The sequence below is a fragment of the Pogona vitticeps genome, chromosome 3 (genome assembly GCF_051106095.1).
Source record: "Pogona vitticeps strain Pit_001003342236 chromosome 3, PviZW2.1, whole genome shotgun sequence".
NCBI classification, from domain to species: Eukaryota; Metazoa; Chordata; class Lepidosauria; order Squamata; family Agamidae; genus Pogona; species Pogona vitticeps.
In genome coordinates, this window is record NC_135785.1 from 184,542,794 (window position 1) to 184,564,458 (window position 21,665).

Genomic DNA, 21,665 nt, shown 5'->3' on the forward strand with positions numbered 1-21,665 from the left:
CTTGAATCGCAATGAATACAAGAAAATCCTATGTTCTTCCATATCAAAACAGAGAAAAAGTAACACAGAACAAGGTGTTATAAATGCCCCATTTGGAAAATCCCATAGTGTATAGTTCGATTCTACTTTTCCAGAAATAATTTCCTTTGCAGTCATTTGATTATGGTGTCCAGAAAAGCCTAGTGCTCTCTTACCCAATCTATTCTTTTATGGGCATATACTAATTCAGCCTCTACTGCCAGAGATTTCTGCCTCTGGTTTCAAAATAATGTAACTTGTTTGGTAGTGGTTGGGGGGGGGTACTTGCTGCCCCAGGAGCATTTTTGTGACCCTGGGGTCCCCTGATGCTTCCCCCCCATTGAAACAATTATTAATTTTTAAAATCTTTTTTTTCATTTCTTGGGGGGGTTCCAAGAGTGGAGCTTTGACACTGGAAACCTTGGGGTGGTCCATCTAGGCCCCCCATTCCCACCCCAAAGTTTTATACCCAGGCCCATCTTTTATTTCATTTCTTTTAAAGGCTTAAAAGAGCAGTGGAAGTTAGGGGCAAAGATTTGGCCTTCAAGACCTCTGAGGCTGCCCAGCCATCCTGGACAGAGAGGGTAATGTGCATCTTGACTATTTGATGTTATGTCTTGAGCAACAAAATGCCTTGGTCCAGCCCTAGTAGTCTCTACTTGATTTTAGGCACAGCCTTTTCTAGTGAAATCTCGCTTGAGAGATACTGTATTTTTCAGTTCATCTCAGTGAACTCAGTCAATTATAAGATATATTTATCCCACAGATAGTCCTAACAGTGTTCTCAAATAGGGTGCACAGTACCGTTATCGCCTAATAACTTTTAAGCCAAACATACACAGATTTGAAACTAGGCCTCTCAAACTTTTCTCCTCAATCCGTCTGTTAATTGTTGAATATATATACACTGAATTAACATTTTCACATAATCAATAGGCACTCTGAAGTGGAGAGAAGATTTTAATCTATAACTGTTTCATTTACCTGCAGACTGCAGTATGCGTGGGAGATATGTGTGTGTGTGTGTGGGAATTTTTAATGTTTTCAGTACCTATAGTCATTTTTGCCCATATCCCAAGCTGTCGGGTGACAAACAACTTTTCTGCCATCATTTGGTTCCACCAGCATAGAATTGTTCCAGAAGCCCTCAGTCATCTCATAGAGTCCAACTGAGACAAAAAAATTCTCAGCAGCTTTGAATATGGCTGTTACATTCCAGTTCTGAAAAAGATAGGTGTGCAACATTAACTGGCAGTTTATCAAAAAGAACTGAACTGTGAACACAGAGCTATCTTTTGCTAGTTTTCAAATTACATTTTGAAAATCAAATTGGCTTGAGTTTCTTGAAGCTTGAGGCAGTTATCTGGATCAGCTAATCTGGTGACATAGCAACGTTTACATGGAGGAGTATCTCAGTTGATTTCAAATGTTGAGTGGAATTTGGTTAGCAACATCAATTATGACAAGTTTTTTTCTCCTCCTCCAGGTACTCCTTCATGGAACTGTCCCCACGACCAGTTGAACACCCAGTTTTGTGTGACTGGTCATGTGAAAGAAATCAAGGAGGTAACACCCATACCATTGGGCTTCCAAAAACCGATAGGACTCTGGTCAATAGCTTTAGTTAATGTCTATGACTGGCCTGGAAAACAGGCAATAAATTCTGCCTTTGTTTGCAAAACATAAAGAGGCCAAATATGTACAACTTTCCACAGAACTCTTGGGCAGAACTCATGGATTAGTAAGTAATAAGAGGAGAGAAAGGAGAAAGTTGGAATGGCAAAAATACTTCAGTAAGGAGACTCCAGACCATGGTTGTTGTAGGTTTTTCGGGCTGTTTGGCCGTATTCTGGAGGTTTTTCTTCCTAACGTTTCGCCAGTCCCTGTGGCCGGCGAAACGTTAGGAAGAAAAAACTTCTAAACATGGCCAAACAGCCCAAAAAACTTACAACAACCATCGGATCCCGGCTGTGAAAGCCTTCGAGAATGCAGGCTCCAGTCCAACTATATAATATTTTGCTTAGCCATTCATTGCCTCACATACCCTGAGAGAAAAATAATGCAAATTACTTATACACTATCCAGAGCAATGTGGTTGTTTAGCCATCTTGAAATGAGAGAAGCAAATAAATAAATAGGACTTGCAACAAAATGTTGCAGTGAGGTGTGGCCATCTTCAAGATACTTCAGGCCATTCCTTCTTCATTACCAAATGTTCTACTCCTTTCCTCAGCCCTCAGCTTGCGTTCTGGGGCCACTGAACACCCTCAGTCTCCATATGTCTTTTTCTAGCTTGGAAGGGGGGGGGGGGTCTATTCCCTTATGTTTTCTCTTTCTTGTACTTTCTCAAATCTTGTGGTTTCCCCAAGATAACTGACTCATTCTTTTGCACAGATGGTAACGTTTTGGCTACATAAGCAACAGTATTCTCAGATTGTTATAGCCTCTTACTATGCCTTACGTACAAAAGACAATTAAACGCTAATGAAACAATAATAAGATCAAGAATTACCCTTCAAGGGTTGAACAGCAAGAGGGAAATTAATATCACAACAGATAGCTTTAGTGCATAATGTTAATACTTGGTATTCAAGTGCATATCCTACCTTTTCCTCCATTGCAGAAGAGACATCAATGTTTGGTTTATCTGGGTAGGGAATCATTAAAGGATATAAATTTGTCCAAAATCGACCCCACATGTCACCTTCAATAGAAAATGCAGAATTAATGACAATGTTCAAAATGAACAACAGTACTGTTTAGAAGATGATTAGATTTTTTTCCCTTTCATCTCAATAAGCCTATTGCAGATTCCTTTTCTTTTGCTGTATTTACACGCTGAGGATATGATCGCATCTGATCACACCAGGAAGGATGGCTTTGCTGGAATCAATCTCCCTTAAAGCCACCTTTCCAGATGTGCAGGAAATGGTCTCTCTGGTCTGGCCTCCACATAGAGTAGCTCTGCTGCTGGACCAAAAAGGTCCAGCTTAGGTATGAGTAGAGGTCAAGCTGGATTGGTTTTGCCTGTACATCATGTGATTGCTGGGAAATAACTCACACCCAGCTGTGCTACAAGCAGTCCAAAATGCCAGATATTTCCCTGCGTGATAGCACCTACATTAAATTGGGGGTGTGGATTTTTCCCTATGGAAGCTATACGTGAGGGGAGTCTGATACAGATTGGAACTGCAACGGCGGACAACTCATTTATCATTTATTTTGTCAGGAAGAATACTGACAAATGGCCTAGAAGAGAATGTATACTGTTTGAATGTATCCTCAAGAGAGGTTAATGGTTAGGAAACAGATGTTAATCCCTTTGGGATATTTTAAGTGGAAAAAGCTATCCTAAATTGGAAGGTGACTAAAAAAAAAAAAAACCCACTCTCCAAAGTTACCTCATTCTCTGCTGAGGGGAAGAGCCAAGTGTATCAAGAAAAAGATGTACAGAAACAAAATAGAAGTGCAGGGATAGATCTGTAAGCACACTATAGTGCAGTGGCCTCTTTTTTGGAGACCAGATATGAGGTTGGAATTTCCAAGCCTGGCATGAGCGTGTGTGTGTGTGTGTGTGTGCGTGTGTGTGTGTGTGTGTGTGCGCGTGTGTGTGCGCGTGTGCGTGTGCGTGTGCGTGTGCGCGTGCGCGTCTTTAATTTTTATACCACCCATTTGGCCAAGGCCACTCTGGGCAGTTTACAGCATATGAATGGTACTTCTATGGTCTTATATGCCCCTTCAGGGAGAAGGGAACTTGTGCAGCCTTCCAAAGGTTCTACAGCTCCCATCAGCTTCTGACAGTAAAGCCAAGGATCAATCGGGGATCATGAAGGGTAGCCCAAAACTTCTGGCAGGCCATAGGTTGTCCATTCACCGACTTCTATATTTGCAAATAATGACCACACAAAAACATTTAACTCTCTCATGACCTCTCTTCCACCTGAAGCTAATTCCACCTGGTGATGCTCATGTAATTCTCTCAATACTTGAGGAACTGAAGAGAAAATCATAATACAGCTTGTTACAAACAATCTCCCGGCCCAGTGTCTTCCTGTCACTAGGACATATAATAGGTATGGCTAATAACACTGTATTTTCATACCAAGTAAATGAGCTGGAAGACCTCCTTCAGAGTTAATGAGCTCTGAGCCATAGACTTTCTGTAGGTTATGCCTTACATAGGCGTGCAATTGCTGATATAAAGGTTTTATCTGGAAAAAACAAGAACCAGAAAAATTATGCTCAGTTTGTCATATTGGACTGGACTTTATTCATCTTTCCACCACAATCTTGAAAGTGTATCACATTTGTGTTCCATCTTTTCTTGTCTTACAACCCAGGAAAAATAGGTCATTCTGAAATATGGTTGACCAACTCACCATGAAATGACAAGGATAGGACGCTGGTGTCACCTCTTAAAAGTTGTTATTGTGCCCATATCAAGGGCAAAAGTTACCAGTTGAAAACAAAACAAAACATTGGCATGGCTTCAGCCCCAAGCTGCAAAGCAATGCCACTAAAAGTTAAATCAGACATTGTATTAAATAGTTGTTGTGGGTTTTTCGGGCTTCTTGGCCGTGTTCTGAAAGTGGTTCTTCCTAACGTTTTGCCAGTCTCTGTGGCCGGCATCTTCAGAGGACAGCAAACTGTCCTCTGAAGATGCCGGCCACAGAGACTGGCGAAACGTTAGGAAGAACCACTTTCAGAACACGGCCAGGAAGCCCGAAAAACCCACAACAACCATTAGATCCCGGCCGTGAAAGCCTTCGCGAATACATCGTATTAAATGCATTACATGCAATGAAATTTTTTTTAATGCACGTAAATAAATGGACTGGAACTATGGATTGAGTGCTCTGACCCACAAAAGCTGGTAGGGTACCCAATGTAGTGTAGTGGATAGAGAAATAGACTGGGACTCAGGAGCCCTGGGTTCAATTGCCCACCTCTGCCATGGAAGCCCACTGGGGGATGTGGAATTGGTAAGACCACTCCTTAAATATATTGTGATGTTAATTAGGGTTTTCTCCCCTTTTTTCAGCCACACACCAAGGTGGGTGGCAAGTATGCAGGGAACAAGATGGGGAAAAAGCTTTAAAACTCCTCTCCTCATGGTGGGCGCAGTTCAGAGCAAGAGGTACATTTATATCTGAGTCAAAAATTTACATGGCTTCTCCATATGGTACAGACTATTTTATTATTTATTTATTTGTTTGTTTTATTAGATTTATACATGCCCATCTAGACAGATAGTCTCTTCTGGATGAAAAGTTATTTTTGGACCATAATGGCCAAAATCTTTCACACAGCATTGTTCGGGGGGGGGGGGGGTAGTTCCAAAAAAGTAACTTTTTCAAGTTTTTTTTTTAAGTGATATCTTGAACCAGGCCACCATATGGCAAAGCCAAAACAAAACACCACACTTTCTGAATCTGAATGTTACTTGCTGAAATGTGTTTTCCACATCAATAATCAGCTGTGGCCGCCAGTACTGATATTCTTCTGGAAAATCTACTTCATAATTTCCTCTCCAGTAATCTCCATAGTCAGAATAGTCTGAAAAAGAAAGGGAGGGAGTAAGAGGCTGAATACATAGTCCACTGTTTGATCTGCTGCAGGGATGGGCTGGTTCGTTCCTAACGAAAGTGATCAGACAATGTCTTTGTTGCAGTGAACTAGCCTGGCCTCAGAGCAGTCCCACTTGCACCTGGCTGGCCCTTGTCAAGGGCTTCAATTTTTTTAAAACAATTTTTGGTACAGGTACGATCACTCTGTTTTGGTCCATTTCCAGAGTGTGTCGTTGCTCGATATGAACCAAAGCGAGTCTTCCTCTATTAATTTGCCAGTATTGTGAAGAGAGACACATCATAATATTGGCAAGTTAAACACTTCTCCAGTTCCAAGAAGAGGCCAAGGAAGTGGGGAAAAAACCACATAGGCACTGCCATCATTTTAAAAGGAGCATTAGGTATGTGTATTACAAGTTAGGTATGCAAATTAGATATACTTAATATGCACATCTAACCTGTAATTTGTTGTTATGTACCAGCAAGTCAAAACTGACTTGCAGTGACCCTAACAGTGCTTTTAAGGTAATTGAAATATTTAAAGGAGTGGTTTTATGTGTTCTTCACTCTCAGCGAGTCACCATGGCTGAGTAGGGATTCAAACCCAGGCCTCCTGAGTCTTAATCTCTCAGTCGATCCACTGTACCACACTGGGTAATTTATAATATGCATACTTAATGAATATAATTATTAGCCGTGAAGTCAATTCTGACTTCTGGCAACCCTTTCCAGGATTTTCCAGGTAGAGAATATTCAGAAGTAGTTTAACATTCCCTTCTTCTGGGGACATCCTGAGATTGTGTGTCTTGCCCCAGGCCACACAGGCTGGATCGACTCGTAGGAGGCACCGTGGGGAATCAAACTCCCAACCTCTAGATCTGCAGACAGATACCTAAACCACTGAGTTATACGTAATGCTATTTTCAAAGTGACACAGAGCATATTCGCTGCTCTAATGCACATTTTTTTTAAAAAAAAATATTTTTCACTTCCTCAGCCCCTCCACAGAGCAGAGGAAGTGTTTAATTTGCGATTACTGTGAAGTGGCTCTGTTCTTAAGACATATGACAATATTGGCAAATTGATAATAAGTAGGTATAGATTAAACAGGGCTGCATGACCCCAGTGACTATTTAGCTTGATCTAGCCTGCTCCAATTGCCACATGTAGATCAGCCCTAAGTAAATGACTAAAATCCAGTAGTAAGTCACAACCAGAGCAGACCCATTGAATCACCAGCGATTTAATGAGTCAAGTCCTTTGTAAATTCCATTGATTGAACGAGGCTGTTCTAGTTGTGACTTACTACTGGGTTTCAGCTATTGTACAGCAAGGCCCATATCATGGGTTTACAGGCAATGTAGCTTTAAACCTATGTAAACTGAATTTATTTGTGTATTTATTGGTGTTGATTTATAAACTGCTTAGTTTCAAAAAATCCAAACTGATGTACAGCAGAAAATATACAGTATATGCAACATACTCATAGACCATATATTTCAGATGCGCTAGACTATAACCATGACTGGGATAACTGTAGTCTAGTACATTTGCTGGGCACAAAGTCTGACATAGATGGTCATTGCAGAAGACTTGCCAACCCCTCTTTTAAATGTTATGGTCTGAAATGGGGATGAGACCCTGACTTTCCAGGGTGCAGATGAGTTCTCAAATTGATGTTTGTGTATCGGAATCATAGCTATGGTGAAAATTGTTGCACCATAAAATTGTTTGCCCTGTAAAAAGGCATAGGCTGTTATATAAGCTTAAAAGAGGCAACATTTTCAAAACTCTGGTCTAAACCTAACCTCATGCCAATGGGAAAAAAATTCCTTGCCAGCGTACATAGTGGACTATATCATTATGAATATATTAGCACCAACAGTATTGTAACCATGCCATCTGCAGTATGTTGCACCAGCTCTTGTGCTACAGAAATGTTACTGGACGCTGCCCTTGCACAGATTCTATAAATGAACAGCCGCTAGCCCAATGGGCCTTGTGCTAGCATAATAACAAATACAGAAAAGCAAGTAGTTAATAGTTTAGGGAATGTGTTATCATATATAAAGACTCAGTAGTCTATGAAAACAAAGAACCAAAAGGTATTTGGCAACCCTGGACAAATAAATGTCTTTCATTACCATTTCTTCTTCTCTAGTTCTATTTTCACCATAGTGACATATAAGAAAGACCATGGAATCTCTTACTGGTTGACCTGGACATGCTTAAAATTCCAACACTTTGCTGTCTCTTGGTGTCTAATAGATTGTTGATGGCAAGCCACCTCTCAGTTCTCTACCTAGAAATCCCTGCCAAGGGTTGCTATCAGTTACAATTGACTTGATGGCATACTGTTATTATTAATAATAGATCGTTACCTAGCATAAATTTGACATTTTGTCTAGACACCGATGACTTTAGAGTAGGTACTTTAAATGGATGGAACTTTCTAGTTTAGCAGTACTTTATATCACAGCATTTAGAAATTACTTGGGGGGGGCTACAGTTGCCAACATCCCCTAATGGTCATAGCCATTGGTCATGCTGGCTTTAGGGTATCCTGGGAGTTGTAGTCCCAAAAATTATATTCTCCACACTCTGCTTTGTATGGCCAGTCATTTATGCAATGCATGTGACAGTAAAAATAAAGAAAGGTCCTTCCACAGATGTAATGTAAAGAACATTTCTCTTGTTACTTACCATTTGCTCTTGCAGCCTCATTGTTCAGTTCAACATAACCTTCATATAATGGCCTCATTCTCTTGCCAACATCTGCTCTCCACCCTTGCCAAGCCCATAATCTCTCGAAATAATCAGTGCTGTTTGCCATTATCTCATCCAAGCCTGTCACCATAAAACCAAGGATCATACACATTAAATGTTGGCATTTGCCTACAGAATCTCAGCCACACAATCCCTCATTTAGTATGCCATTTCTGATTATTCTTCCTCTCCCCAACCCCCCAAAATATATGCAGTAGCATGTCATGTAAGCCCTCTGACAATATCCTTTTCCATAATTATCCTTGGCTGACCAAAATCAAAGCTACCATAGAAAAGCAACTGTGCTGCCTACATTATAGGAAAGCTACTTAGCTCTTCTGCATATACATCACAATAAAGTGAATATATTAGAATACCTGAAAAGCCCTGTTAATTTGTTATACAGGTTAATTATGTTATTCTGTGAACGTTCATGAAGTGATAATCAAGGCTCCTTGTGAACATGCCTGCACAATTAAAGGTTTCATGGTATAGGCAACAAATCCTAGGTATACATCTAAAGAAACTGAATGCCTAGGAGACTCTAGAGCTAGGATCCTTTGATGTTATCCAGCTCCAGCGCCTATCAGCGTGACCTGGCAGGGCGAGAGGTTGGGACTGAGGAGTTAGAGTCCAGGAGCATCTTTGTGGCTTTCCTGTTGTAATGCAGATGCATTTACTGAGGTGATGTCTAATCATTGAAAACAGAATGCTTTTTGAAATCTTTTTTCATTGCTGCTGGGGTATCTCTAATGGGTATGTCAAACACTGCAGTAGACACTTTTTTGTCTATACTGTACCTGGTTCCAGGGGCAAACAAGTAAAAGGGTCAGCCAGCGTGCAGACAGTCCCTGTACTATACATGGTGCTCATTTGATTTAAAATGGTGTTCAGCTGCAAATTAAATGAGAAGAATACAACTGAGAGGGGACAGCAGCACTCCGTAAAACTTCAATGTAATTCATCGCAAGCTACCTATAACAAGTTACTTTTTGAGTAACAAGAGTATAATATACAGTAATTACATTTCACAAGTAATGAGTGGGAATAAGATCATCTTTTGGGAGGATGTAATGAATAACAGTTTCTAGTTACTTTTAAAAATATGCTAGAGTTAGAGGATATGTTAGAGGAATTTTGAGCGGATTTTTTTTCCAAATTCTATTGCATTGTTTTACTAATCTCCGTTACTCTACTCTACAGCTTAGGCGCACCCAAGGACCTAGGCTGTGTGGGGCCCTTGATTTAAAGCAGAAATGTCACATTATCTTCTATCCACACAGTCTAATTAAGCTATGCAGCAGTATCCCCCCACCCACAAGGTTCCCTAAAATAACCAATTATGTAACCATTATTCATTGCAGTGCAAAAATAACTACCTGTATATTTTGGTTCTTCTGTTACTTCTGAAAAGGAACGCTGTTGATGCCATCTTACTCCCCAAACTAACTAGCTGCAGTTACTGGCTTGATCCCCCAGTAAGCTGGAATACCTGGCTGCAAAGGCAGGGACCAGAGGTTTGATTCCCCACTGTGCTTCCCAGGAGTACAGCCAGCCTGGATAGCCTTGGGCAAACTGCACAGTCCCAGAGCAGCTCCAGAAGAAGGGAATGTCAAACAACATCTGAGTACTTTACATCTGAGAAATTTGGACACAAATCACTGTAAGTCAGGATCAACTTGACCGTACATCATCATTATCATTACAGGCAACAGAAATATTTCCAAGAACTTGCCCTTATCATTTGCCATGCTGGCTGCGGCTGATGGGATTTAGAGTCCAACAATATCTTTACAGCCATAAGTTTTCCACCTCTGCTTTGAGGAGATTCATCTCCTGGTCTCAACTGTCATGAAACCCATATTCTCGGGAGTTCCCCCCCTCCACTCCACCCCGACTGCCAGGATTTAGGCTCTGATTCCAGGGCAGAAAGGGGGAATTCCAGCATGCAATTCCGCCTTTCGTTCCTGGCTGAATTTTGCCCCTGTACGATCAGTAGAACATTTAATTTTCCTCTTCCTCCTTTCCCCAAGGCCAAGGCTGTAGTCCTGAGGGCATTGTCCAAGAGGGAGTAACTTGATTTATCTAAATGATACAGAACCTCTGAACAAACATAATACAATCCAATACTTGTCTACTTGGAAGCAAGTCTCCTTAGATAAGGGCTTACTTAGATAAGAATATTTAGCACTAGACTTTTGCCTGTGGGAACAATCTTTGTAGGAACATTACGAGGAATATAGGCTGACCTCCTCCTGTCCATGCAGGATAAACTGGCAACAATTAATTTTTGGAAATCAACCCCCACCCACCTACCCCCATGGATGCCCCATGATGAAAGGAATTCCATGGGAACCTCAGGGCTTACAGGCTGGGAGTGTCACAATTTTTTTGAATTTCTGAAAAATGGCCATAGCTGATGGCATCATCAGTCTTACGTGGCATAACTTATGGAACAGGATTTCAGCCACAGCATTATAGAAGTGCCACATGAGAGCACTGCTTAGGGTCAAAACTGAAAAATGAGGCCATAGCAATATTAAGCACTTTTGCTGTGGCTCTAGAGGGAGGCCTCCTAAAGGTAACAGGTGAAAGCCACTGTGTAACTAACTATGCTGTCTTCTCCTGTTTAACAGATACTTCTGTAGTTGGTAAGAAAATAGAGGGGGAAGTAGGGGGAAAACCTAGAAGGATTACAAATGGAAAATGTTACTATGCACACACACACACAGAGAGAGAGAGAGAGAGAGAGAGAGAGAGAGAGAGCCATAAAGCTATGAAAGGGGCAGGGGAATCATTTCACTTCTGAACTTTCAAGCAGGATCATTCTGATATGATGGCCCAAGCAGGGGCGGGGGGTGGGGCGGACCTCACCCTAAAATTCTTAAAGATGTCCCTCAACATATGTCACAAGCCACTCATATGTTCTTCTATGCCCCAGCAGATCCATGCATTGCCCTGCTATTTCTATTCTTTTTTTTTTTTAGTCATCCTATCCATTAAAAATTGTCACCACATCAAGCCTATCTAGGCATTCAGAGTATGGCTATAGGAACTGTATGGAGAGTGAAAGTCTTGTGCCTCTTCTAGTCACTTGCAACCATCACCCTCTACATGTTTAAGGTAATTTTTGGAAGGGAAACAGCATCTCCTCTTCCACTGATTGTTCAGCGTTTCAAATCTTGGAGGTGCCTTCAGTGATAGAAGAGGGTCTCCCCTTCATAAAATCCCCCTTGAACCAAGCCGTCAATGAAGTGGGAAGAGAACTGGCACATTCATACCAACTTCCTCTGCTCTACACTTAGTAGCCACATTTTAAGAAGATGAGTCACACGTAGAACATCTGAGGAGGCACTTTGTTGTTGTTATGTGCCATCAAGTTGCTTCTGACTTATGGTGATTCTACGAATGAGTGATCCCCAAAATATCCTGTCCTCAACAGCCCTAGTTAGCTCTTGCAAACTCAAACCTTCATTCAGGGAGTCAATCTGTCTCATATTTGGTCTTGCTCTTTTTCTGCTGCTTTCCTAGCATTGTAGTCTTTTCCAGAGAATCCTCTCTTCTTGTGATGTAGGACAGCCTGAATTTCAATGGACAGAATTACTGTTATTTACTCTTTGTGGGGCTACCTCTGAAGACAACTCAGAAGCTAGAACGGGGTGCATGTGGCAGCTAGGCTACAAATGGGTGCATACTATCATGACGGTCTGATGCCCTTTTTTTTGCCAACTACATTGACTTCCAGGAGTTTTCTGAGTTCAATTTGAAGTGTTGATTGTTACTATTCAAGTCCTGTATGACAGAGGACCCACATATCTATATCCATTGAGGTTGTCTGGAACTGCCAACTATTAAAGTTGTTTGGCTTAAATATATTAGAGAAAGATTTGTGCGGGGGTTGCTGCCCCCTATGCTTTAGAATTCTCTTCCTGTGTCCCTAAAAAGTATGATATCCCTGGAGTGATTCAGGAGAGGATGTAAGGCAGAATTGCTTCAATGGACCTTCGCTTGCTAATAGACTCCTATTCCACCACTTATGCAGTAATTTATTATGTGGTGATACAAATAACATGTTACTGTCTGGTGAGCTTTAGGTGGTTGCTGCATTTTATTTATTTCATTTATGTGAAACATTTTATTATTTCATTATTTCACTTTTTATTTCATTATCGTGTTTATTATATATGTAACGGCATTGTGCTGTATGCCATTCTAAGTATCTTTGGACAGGATGACATAAAAATGAAATAAATAAATTTTTTTTTAAAAAAATTGTCAGGCTTACAGTATGCTATAACTTCAGCTCTTTGTTTATTTGGGGGGGGGGGGTGGGGGGACTCCATTATGGTTTCCCTCAGAACTAACTCATTTTATTCCAGCACATTATCAACAGAAAGGGTCCACATAATGAGTTATCAGCTTTTGGCCATTTGGGGAAAATCAGCTTCCATGTATCATTAGTATTGTTTTCTCCCTACAGCCATAGGCTTTTGTTTTGACTGTAAGTTGTGGTTACATCTGGTATTACATATAATGCTTTTTATAAAATACTTAAAGTGACTCCAACTGACTTTAATAATCAGCTTTGTGCAACTTGATACAAATACTGGAGGATGTTTTTTGAACTAATAATAATAATAATAATAATAATAATAATAATAATAATAATAATAATAATAATAATAATAATAATAATAATAATAATAATAATAATAATAATAATAATAATAATAATAACAACAACAACAACAACAACAACAACAATAACAATAACAATCATCATCATCATCATCATCATCATCATCATCATCATCATTCAGTTTCTTATCTAGAGGCAGGCAAACATGCAATTTTACTGATTTTCCTTGATAATTTAAGCCACATAAATGCTCTTTAGGCCCAGAAATAATCTGAGGGCAATGCAATTCTCAGGCTGTGAACACGCTGGCTGAGAACTCATCTCTCTCCCTTCTGAGAACTCCTCCCACAAAGTTCTGTCTCTGCCTTTTATCACATTAAAATCTGTACGCTTGCCATGTGTGTGAAAGAAATACAACTGAACATTAAGCACTACAAGGGCAGATGGCTTACTGAACTTAATGTCTTAGAAAAGCATCTGAATTAAGGACTTGTGTATGCTGGATCATTTGGAGTGGGCGGGTGTAGGTTAAATAGGGTTGCTTAAGATTGGGCAGAGGTTCAGTATGTCATTTGGTGTGAACCTTGCAGCCAAATGGCATATGCACCTCAGGCAACTCTATTTGTTCCAGCTCTTTTAACAAAGCAAAGAAAAAGGGGGAGGGGGAATCTCCCTCTTTGCTCCTCCTGTCTCCTCCCACTTCTGGGAGGAAGATTTTAGTTTTTAAAAATTTTCTGTCAATGATGCAGCATATAAGTGCTGCCCTAATTGTTTAAATACAAGGACGTGTTGTTGCTGCAGGCTAAACCGCAGAAGCCTTTGTGTGCTGCGGGGTCAGAAGACCAGCAGTCGTAATATCGAATCCATGTGATGGAGTGAGCTCCCGTCACTTTGTCCCAGCTCCTCGCCAACCTAGCAGTTCGAAAGCATGTAAATGTGAGTAGATAAATAGGTACCATCTCAGTGGGAAGGTAAAACGGCATTCCCTAGTCACGCTGGCCACGTGACCACAGAAACTGTCTTCGGACAAGCGCTGGCTGTACGGCTTGAAAAATGGGATGAGCATCACCCCCTAGAGTTGGACACGACTGGACTAAAAATGTCAAGGGGAACCTTTACCTTTAATTGGTTAAATATATATTTAATCTGCTCACAGCCCTATTCACCACTGAGTATTAGCTACTCTGTGGAGCAAAGGGAGGAGGCAAATATATAATTTAACTTAATGTTCTCCAGTGAAACCAACCCCAGGCTTTACTATAGTCATTCTCCACGAGAGAGTGCAGCCTATCGCAGCCCAGTGCATTAAATTCATGATGGAGAATACTTCCAAGTAGGCATACATTTAGTTGAGCTGGAAATGAAATAAAGACATGGGGGGGCATGGACTTGGAATATCTCCACAGTGAACTTTACATTGGCTTTGTTTTACATTGTCTCCTAACATGTCTGTGAATTCTACATTTGCTAGGTGCTCACTAGTTTTCTTTTTCAGTCTCCCTCATGAACTGCATTTAAATGAGACACACAAAATGCATGTGCCAGAAGCTCAAAATGCATTTTTCACGTCACATTAAAAGTCTTATGGAATGCTAGAAAAATGGCCAGTGTGGCAAAAGGATAAGAAGCACTATCCTGTTCAATCATTGCACTCGCGGAACTCTAACTGCAGAAGCCACTGTGGGGATCTGTCCAGGTGCCGTTCATGGGCCTAGTCACATGCAGCCAGCAGGTGGTCAGATCACTGGCACCTTTGGTGGTTACAGCTCCACATGGGTCAGGGATGCTTTAGCTGTGGATGTCTCGCTTCTACAGAGCGTGGGACTAGATGACCTTTGGGATCCCCTTCAGCTCTACAAGTCTATGACTTCATGATTCTATGTGTGTCAATACTGAAGAGGACATGGGCCATTTTATTCCAAATATTAGATGTTGAATCATTTCTGCCTGTGCATTAAACATGTAAAGCCACGATCCTGTTGCAGCAGGAAGGTAAATGGGCAATCAGCATTGTGCAATCTGAGTTGTCTAGGCTGCCCGATGCATGTCTGCACACCCCTAGATTCTGCAATAGCCAAGTTGGGAAACAGGAAAAGCTACTTACAGTATGTGACTGCCATTGCCCCTCTGGTTTTTCACAACAGCATACTGCCCGGATGTCTGTTCTGGTCCTCATCCTCTGCATTTTTTTCCTTAGCAACTAAACTCATAAGCTAAACAAGCCTTCCACCTGAACAAGTCAGTGATGCCATCATGGGAGGACTTGTAGCAGAAATTCAGCAGAATGAGCAGTGCAGTCCAGAAATGAAGCAGAGATGCATTGCCATGTAAAGATCGTGCAACCCACAAGACTATCAGAATCATCCTGCTGAAGCTCTGGAGCAAATAGACAGGCTGAAATTCTGCTGCCTAGCATAGTAAGCTGCAACCAAAATAGACCCATTTGAATCAATGGGATTTACAGAAATTCCACACTAATTCAGTGGGTCTAGTCTGTATTGACTGACAGCTCTAAACAGAATTTCAGCCACAGTGACCTAAGTCTATGGCCGTATGTACAGATGTCACAACCTGGAAACATCACCTAAGTCCTAGAATTTTCTGGCCAGCATGAAGTTCCATTGAATTGAATGGGACATACTTTAAAACACAACCTTTAACTGCTTAAAATTAAAGGAAACAGTTGCCTGAAATACAGAAGTCATAGGTTTGAAACAGGAAACAGTGGAGTTAAGTAGTCATTTTGCCAAATGAAAAGTTTATCCTTTTGCAGAATGGGTGGTGGTTTATGGTTTTCAACATGGTGCATGCCACGTTAGGAGGTCATACAATGCATTGACTGCTTTTAAATTTACAGCAAAGTAAAAATGTCAGTATTTAGGATATAATACTAAGACCAATGAAGAACAGGAATTATTTTGTTCCCTCCTACAAAACAGATTTACATCAACAAATAGCCTACAGTTATTTGGTGACATACTTGGTTGCGTTTTTCGATGGGCAATACCGATGAACCTCTGTTCTGTAGAAATAGAAGCTGGAGTTTGATTGTCTCATTAGAAATGCTGTTTATGTCGAATTCACTGGCTGTTTTCACAGCAGCATCGTAGAACTCTGACCACGCAGCACCTGCTTTATTCTGAAAAAAGATGAATTCACATTATCTATTATTGCTTTGCAAGGAAGTGTAACACACACAAAAATCTTGCACTGGATTCACTATTGGTGTGATGCAGCAGAGATTTCATATGCGATGTGCTATGCAATTCATCAACATGAGGCTGGTTTATTTCATTCTTTCAGAGAGAGCAGCAGTGGGGGCAGCCATGTTTGCAGATGATACTCAGAGGGTGACTAGATAGCCTGCAAAAGGTCAACGAATTCTACCCAGCCACAAGCACCAGGGATCATTGCACAAAAAAGACCCGCTAAAGACATCCATCAATCACAGTGACAGATAATCTCTCCCCCTTATCACAACAATACATCCACAACAAAAACACTCTAATCACCATTATCACCCTATCTTCTGAAAAGTACAATAGCTGTTCCCACAGCTATAAATACTCAACTATCCAACAAATAGCAACAGAGCATGGACAGAGTTCCTACTCCAGTCCTCTGAAGACTGGCAAAATGTCAGGAAGAACAACCTTCAGAACACGGCCAAAGAGCCCGAAAAACCCACAACAACCATATAGCTTGCTGTTGGTCCACTGCAGGGATAGGGTGGTTCACTCTGAATATAGTAATAAGACCATGTCTTTGCTGGAGTGAAGCAGCCAACCCAACCCCTGAGTGGTCCATTCTACACCTTTCTGGGCCCTGTCAGGGGCTTCTAATTTTTTTGGTCAGGTAGGATTGCCTGGTTTGGTTCGTTTCCAGCGTATGCAATTGCTTAAAAGAACCAAAAGTGAGCCTTCTGGCTATCAAGGCTCCTTCTGGAGGGAATTTATGACATTGTGAAGTGTCTTAATGAGATAGCTACTTCAGGATATTGGTAAGTTAATCACTTCCTGGGTTCTGTGGAGTAGGGCAGCCCATATGTGCTACATCACTTTAAAAAATGAAAAAGGAATGAAAACCTAAGGGAAAAAGAAAAAAGCAAACACAGATCTCTCTCATTGACACATCCTGTCTCCTCCTGCTATCAGGAGGAAGTTTTCCATTTCTCTTCTGTTTTTTTAAAGAGATGCAGCACATATGCACTACCCTAATATACTTTTGTCAAAGTAAGCTTATGTCTAATGGAAATACTCATAACCATTGTACATCTCTTATGATCCAGTTGTGCTCTGGAAACAATTTCCATGACCAATAAATCATCTTTATCATCATCTAGCAGAAACATATAATTAACAAGAAAGAGGGTCAAAATTAAAAATGTGTGTTGCTAATGCTGTAAGCCAAGGGGAGGAAATAAAGTAGGACTGTGTTGCCCTTAGGAATCCCTCCTAATGTGTGTGCCCCAAAGCAGAGAATCATGGAGGATTTAGTGAGGGGTAGGTGGGCTTTTCCACTGTTGAGAATTCAATTCGGTCACTTCCAGATTTTTTCATTTATTTTTTGTTTAATTTTTTTTATTAAAATGCAACTGAAAACATTAATATAAAAAAAATAGATCAGATGATGTTTGAAAAATACATCCGGTGAATTGCAGTGGCAGCAACTGGACAGTGGCAGAAATCTTTTTTTGGTAGAATTAGACTGGTCCTGAACTTCCTTAGTCAACTTATAAAGCATGTGCATATAATGGAGAATCATTCAGGATTGATTGATTGACTTAACTTGTATACTTGCATTACACTCTCTGGGCAGTTTACAGCAGTAAATTCAGTCAAATAATACTCAGTTCAATACAGTATATATATATATATATATATATATATATATATATATATATATATATATATATATATATATATATATATATACATATACACACACACACACACACACACACACACAATATCAACAAAGAATTAGTCCCCTAGCCCCTAGAGTGGTCGAGTAGACCAGATAGGTGGGGTATAAATCAATCAATCAATCAATCAATCAATCAATCAATCAATCAAACAAACAAACAAACAAACAAACAAACAAATAAATAAATATCACAAGCAACTCCGACTAACTAAAAAATAAACACATCAACAACTTAAAATCTCAGCCTCCTCAAAGGGTGGAAAGCATTCCAAGTACACTCGGGTATCCCTTGGGCAACGGTGTACAGCCAGCCAATCCTTCACTTTCAGCAGCATTGCACTGCAAACTTTTGATGAGTAAAATAACCCAAGGATCACAAATGACAATAATTTCTAACATTTACATTTATTTTTTAGTTTTTCCTATATTTCATATACAGTATGTGCATTGTTTTAAATTGTGCAACACTCTGATACAAATAAAAAACAAGAAAGATTAATACAAGTTGCTTTTAAAAGTTCAGTTTTCACCCATTTTCTCAAAAATTTGTAGAGGAGGAACCTGTCAAATTTCTATTAGAAGTTTATTCCAAAGAGAGGGGGCCACTGCAGAGAAGGCATGATTTCATATACTCACTTGCTTGACTTCTGTCAAGTGTCACTATGCTTAGCATCATGAACTGTGAAGAGCAGGTGGGACAGATACTGTAGTTATTTTGTAGGAGAGACATTCTGACAAGTACTGAGGTCCTAAAACATGAAGGGGCTTTATAGGTAATAACCAGCACCTTAAATTGTACATGGAAACTAACAGGGAGCCCATAAAGATGTGCTAGAACTGGGGGAATGTGTTCAAATCTAGTAATACCAGTGGTCAGTCTGGCCAAAAATGAGTAAGGATGTGCTCACACTGGCATCTAGTCACATTTTTGACTGCTTGTTCCATGACAAGCAGTCATAGAAGCTATTTCCTGGCAATCACACAACATATAGCCAACCTCAAATCATGTCCAAGATGGACCTTTTTGGCCTAGCAGTAGGGCTACTAATTTGGGGGGGGGGCAGGTTGGAGCAATTTATCAATTGACAGAAGAGTTGCTTTAAGGGAGATTGTCCTTGGCAAGACAACTTTTTCTGGTACAATCAGACACTTACCTTTCCTGCTGTTTGATCACACCCTATCCCTCTTCCACCCTATATTTTCAGCCCTGGCCACTTGTGAACAAGCATATTTCAGGATATCAGGGTGGCGTATTTCCCCCTCGATGTCATTTTTGTCATTGACTAAGTAATTCCCATTAAAAACAAGAGCATGGGGATCAATCAGTAATTCATAACTAACCTAGGCTACATGTCTAAAGCTGAAGGTGGCTGGAGGAGAAGATATTCTACAAAGCAGCCTCCAGTACATCCGAAACCCTCTTGGAGTATTGCCAGGAAGATGAGTGAGTTAGCAGAGAAATTTTTTGGATCTCTCCCCCCTCTGTGAGACTTTTCTCTGATACTTTGCTGCTCTCAGATGCTGCGGTTCTGACAAAGGGCAGTGAGCCACTGGAGAGGGGGCTAAGAGGGGGCAGTAGAGGGAAATAGGTTTCGTCTCCCCTCTAAATTTGGAAATTCATCTACCTTGATCAAAAACCTCCTCCTTCCTAGGGACCCCTGGACAACCCCTCCTGTTTCACTGGATCTAGCCATGGGAATTATTTCCTGAAATATCCCACAATTGCTTCTGCGGTTGTAGTATGAAGTTTGTACTGATTCACTAGAAAGTGAGAATAAAAAAAAAAAACACTCAGATCATGTAATCTGGCAGAAATCTGTGTGTGCAGTTCTCTGGAAAAGTTATAAAATGCTGCCTGATGGATTTAAATATTATTTCAGGGAATCTCTATTTTTATTTTTGGCTCAACTTGAAATGGACTTCCATTTAGTTTTGTTTAAGCCAGAAAAAGCCCTTTAGGTTTGTTGGTTCTCAATCGGTCTATGTTTCAACCTTCCCCAACCTGGCACCATCTAGGTCTATATCAGATTACAGCTCACATCATCCATACCCAAAAGGGAAGGCTAGTATTATTATTCAACCCTCTCTCAATGGTTACTTTTTTTTAGCTCATTCATCATTCCAACTCCCTGCAAGCCCCTTGTTTTCCCTTTCTAATTTCTCTCTCTTCCTGCTATAAAAGCAAACACGTGTCAAATGTACCCACCATATTTTTAGCATTTTCTTCTGTGATGTTGGTGTTATAATTCCATGAAGCAAGTGAATTCTCATATGATAGGTTTTCTGCTTGAGCATTAAACTCCATCAGAAACTGGGCAGCCTGTTGAGTCACATCCTGCGCAAAAGCAAGAAGAGCCAGATTCCAAATCAGATACAGATGAACTAACATATTTCCTTTCAGGCCAGGAAACACCAGGTGAATAAGCTTCATTTAGAACTTTCCTATTAGTACTCAACAGTACATAAATTGGCTAGGCAAAAAAAAAAAGGGAGAATCCAACTCCCTGGCTATTTTATAGCTTTAATTCAGCAAAAGGAGAGGATCTAGGTGTTGGTTTTTGTAAGTGAAGGAAGCAATAGTAAATAATTAACTTTGGAAAAGCAAAAGTTTTACTTATAGTTAATATTTTACATATAGTTAATGTTTTTTATTTATTTATTTATTTAGACTACTTTTATACCACCTTTCCAGGAGAATCCTTTCCAAGATGGTTTACACAAAGTAAAAACTTTCCTCAGCATTTTGATAACATCGTGGCTAATTACCATATGTACTGAATTTGTTTCTTTTAAAACAATTCAGAGTTGAGGACTTGAAACTGTGGTAATAATAGAGGCTGGTAGTCAAAGTTTTGATTGAGATGTGGATTTCAGTGTTCCTCACCTTAGCACACTAGACGGTCTGATTTATTTTAGCTTCCTGTTTCAGCATCACCTTCTGTCTTTCTTTTCTTTCTTCTTTCGGACCACTCTGCCTTTCACCTCAGCTTTTTGTTGCCTTGTGTAACCCTTTGCTCCTTCTTTCATAGGCCACACTGTTCTTCTATTCTTTCAGGATAAAAGCTACTTAACTAATCACAGTTTGTCCTGACCCACCTATTTACTACTAGCACAACAGAGTCTTTTGGTTTAATGAATTTATAGTCCAGATATATAATTGCCATTCTTGCCTCACAGAAAATGCTTGGGTGAAGTCTTCTGAACCTCTCACTAATGTCTTCTTGTAATGTGGCAAAAATGTCATTAGGGTACCTGTCCTATTGAGTATAGTTTCTAGTTTATGATCTTGTATTCTTTGGGGGTGGGGTTTAGCTGTTGTTTGCTGTTACACTGTAAAGGTTGTTTTAAATTCCTAACTTAGTATCAGATCATTACCTTGACCAATTCAAAGGAAACATGGGAGATAAATATATAAAACAACCAAGCATGCAAGCAAATTTTGTTCGATCAGAACAAGCTGAGGAGAATGCTTTATGTTCCAGGATCACAAATTCCTCACCTCTCTTACCCACAATTTCCAGATTTTGGAGCACAGCTTTCTGGGCGGTTGTTTGTTTAATTTAATACTAAAGCAGAAAAAGAGGCAACAATGCTGCTTGAGGATGTACAACAGTGAATATGGTTTATGTAACAAGCAACCTTCTTGCCATTTAATAAAAGATCATTTTGATTATTACTCCAGTATCATTTTATTGTTTTGTTATATATTGAACTAATTGTATTCTGTGGTTTAAACACTGCTTCTTAGA

The 21,665-nt window shown here is 40.2% G+C and overlaps 1 protein-coding gene across 2 annotated transcripts in view; it reads right to left on the bottom strand.

Annotated features, from left to right (window-relative positions):
• The window catches only part of ACE2 (angiotensin converting enzyme 2), a 59,088-nt gene extending 38,628 nt beyond the window's left edge, over positions 1–20,460 (bottom strand). For both annotated transcript variants that reach the window (XM_072994347.2, XM_020786763.3), the window contains exons 1-8: positions 20,123–20,460; positions 15,971–16,129; positions 9,152–9,245; positions 8,289–8,432; positions 5,462–5,574; positions 4,121–4,229; positions 2,625–2,722; positions 1,070–1,239 (exon numbers count right to left, since the gene is read on the bottom strand). In XM_072994347.2, coding sequence (XP_072850448.2) covers positions 1,070–1,239; positions 2,625–2,722; positions 4,121–4,229; positions 5,462–5,574; positions 8,289–8,432; positions 9,152–9,245; positions 15,971–16,129; positions 20,123–20,347 — 1,112 coding nt within the window. In that variant the 5' untranslated portion in view covers positions 20,348–20,460. The remainder of the gene's footprint in view (positions 1–1,069; positions 1,240–2,624; positions 2,723–4,120; positions 4,230–5,461; positions 5,575–8,288; positions 8,433–9,151; positions 9,246–15,970; positions 16,130–20,122) is intronic.
• Positions 20,461–21,665: the final 1,205 nt, after the last annotated feature.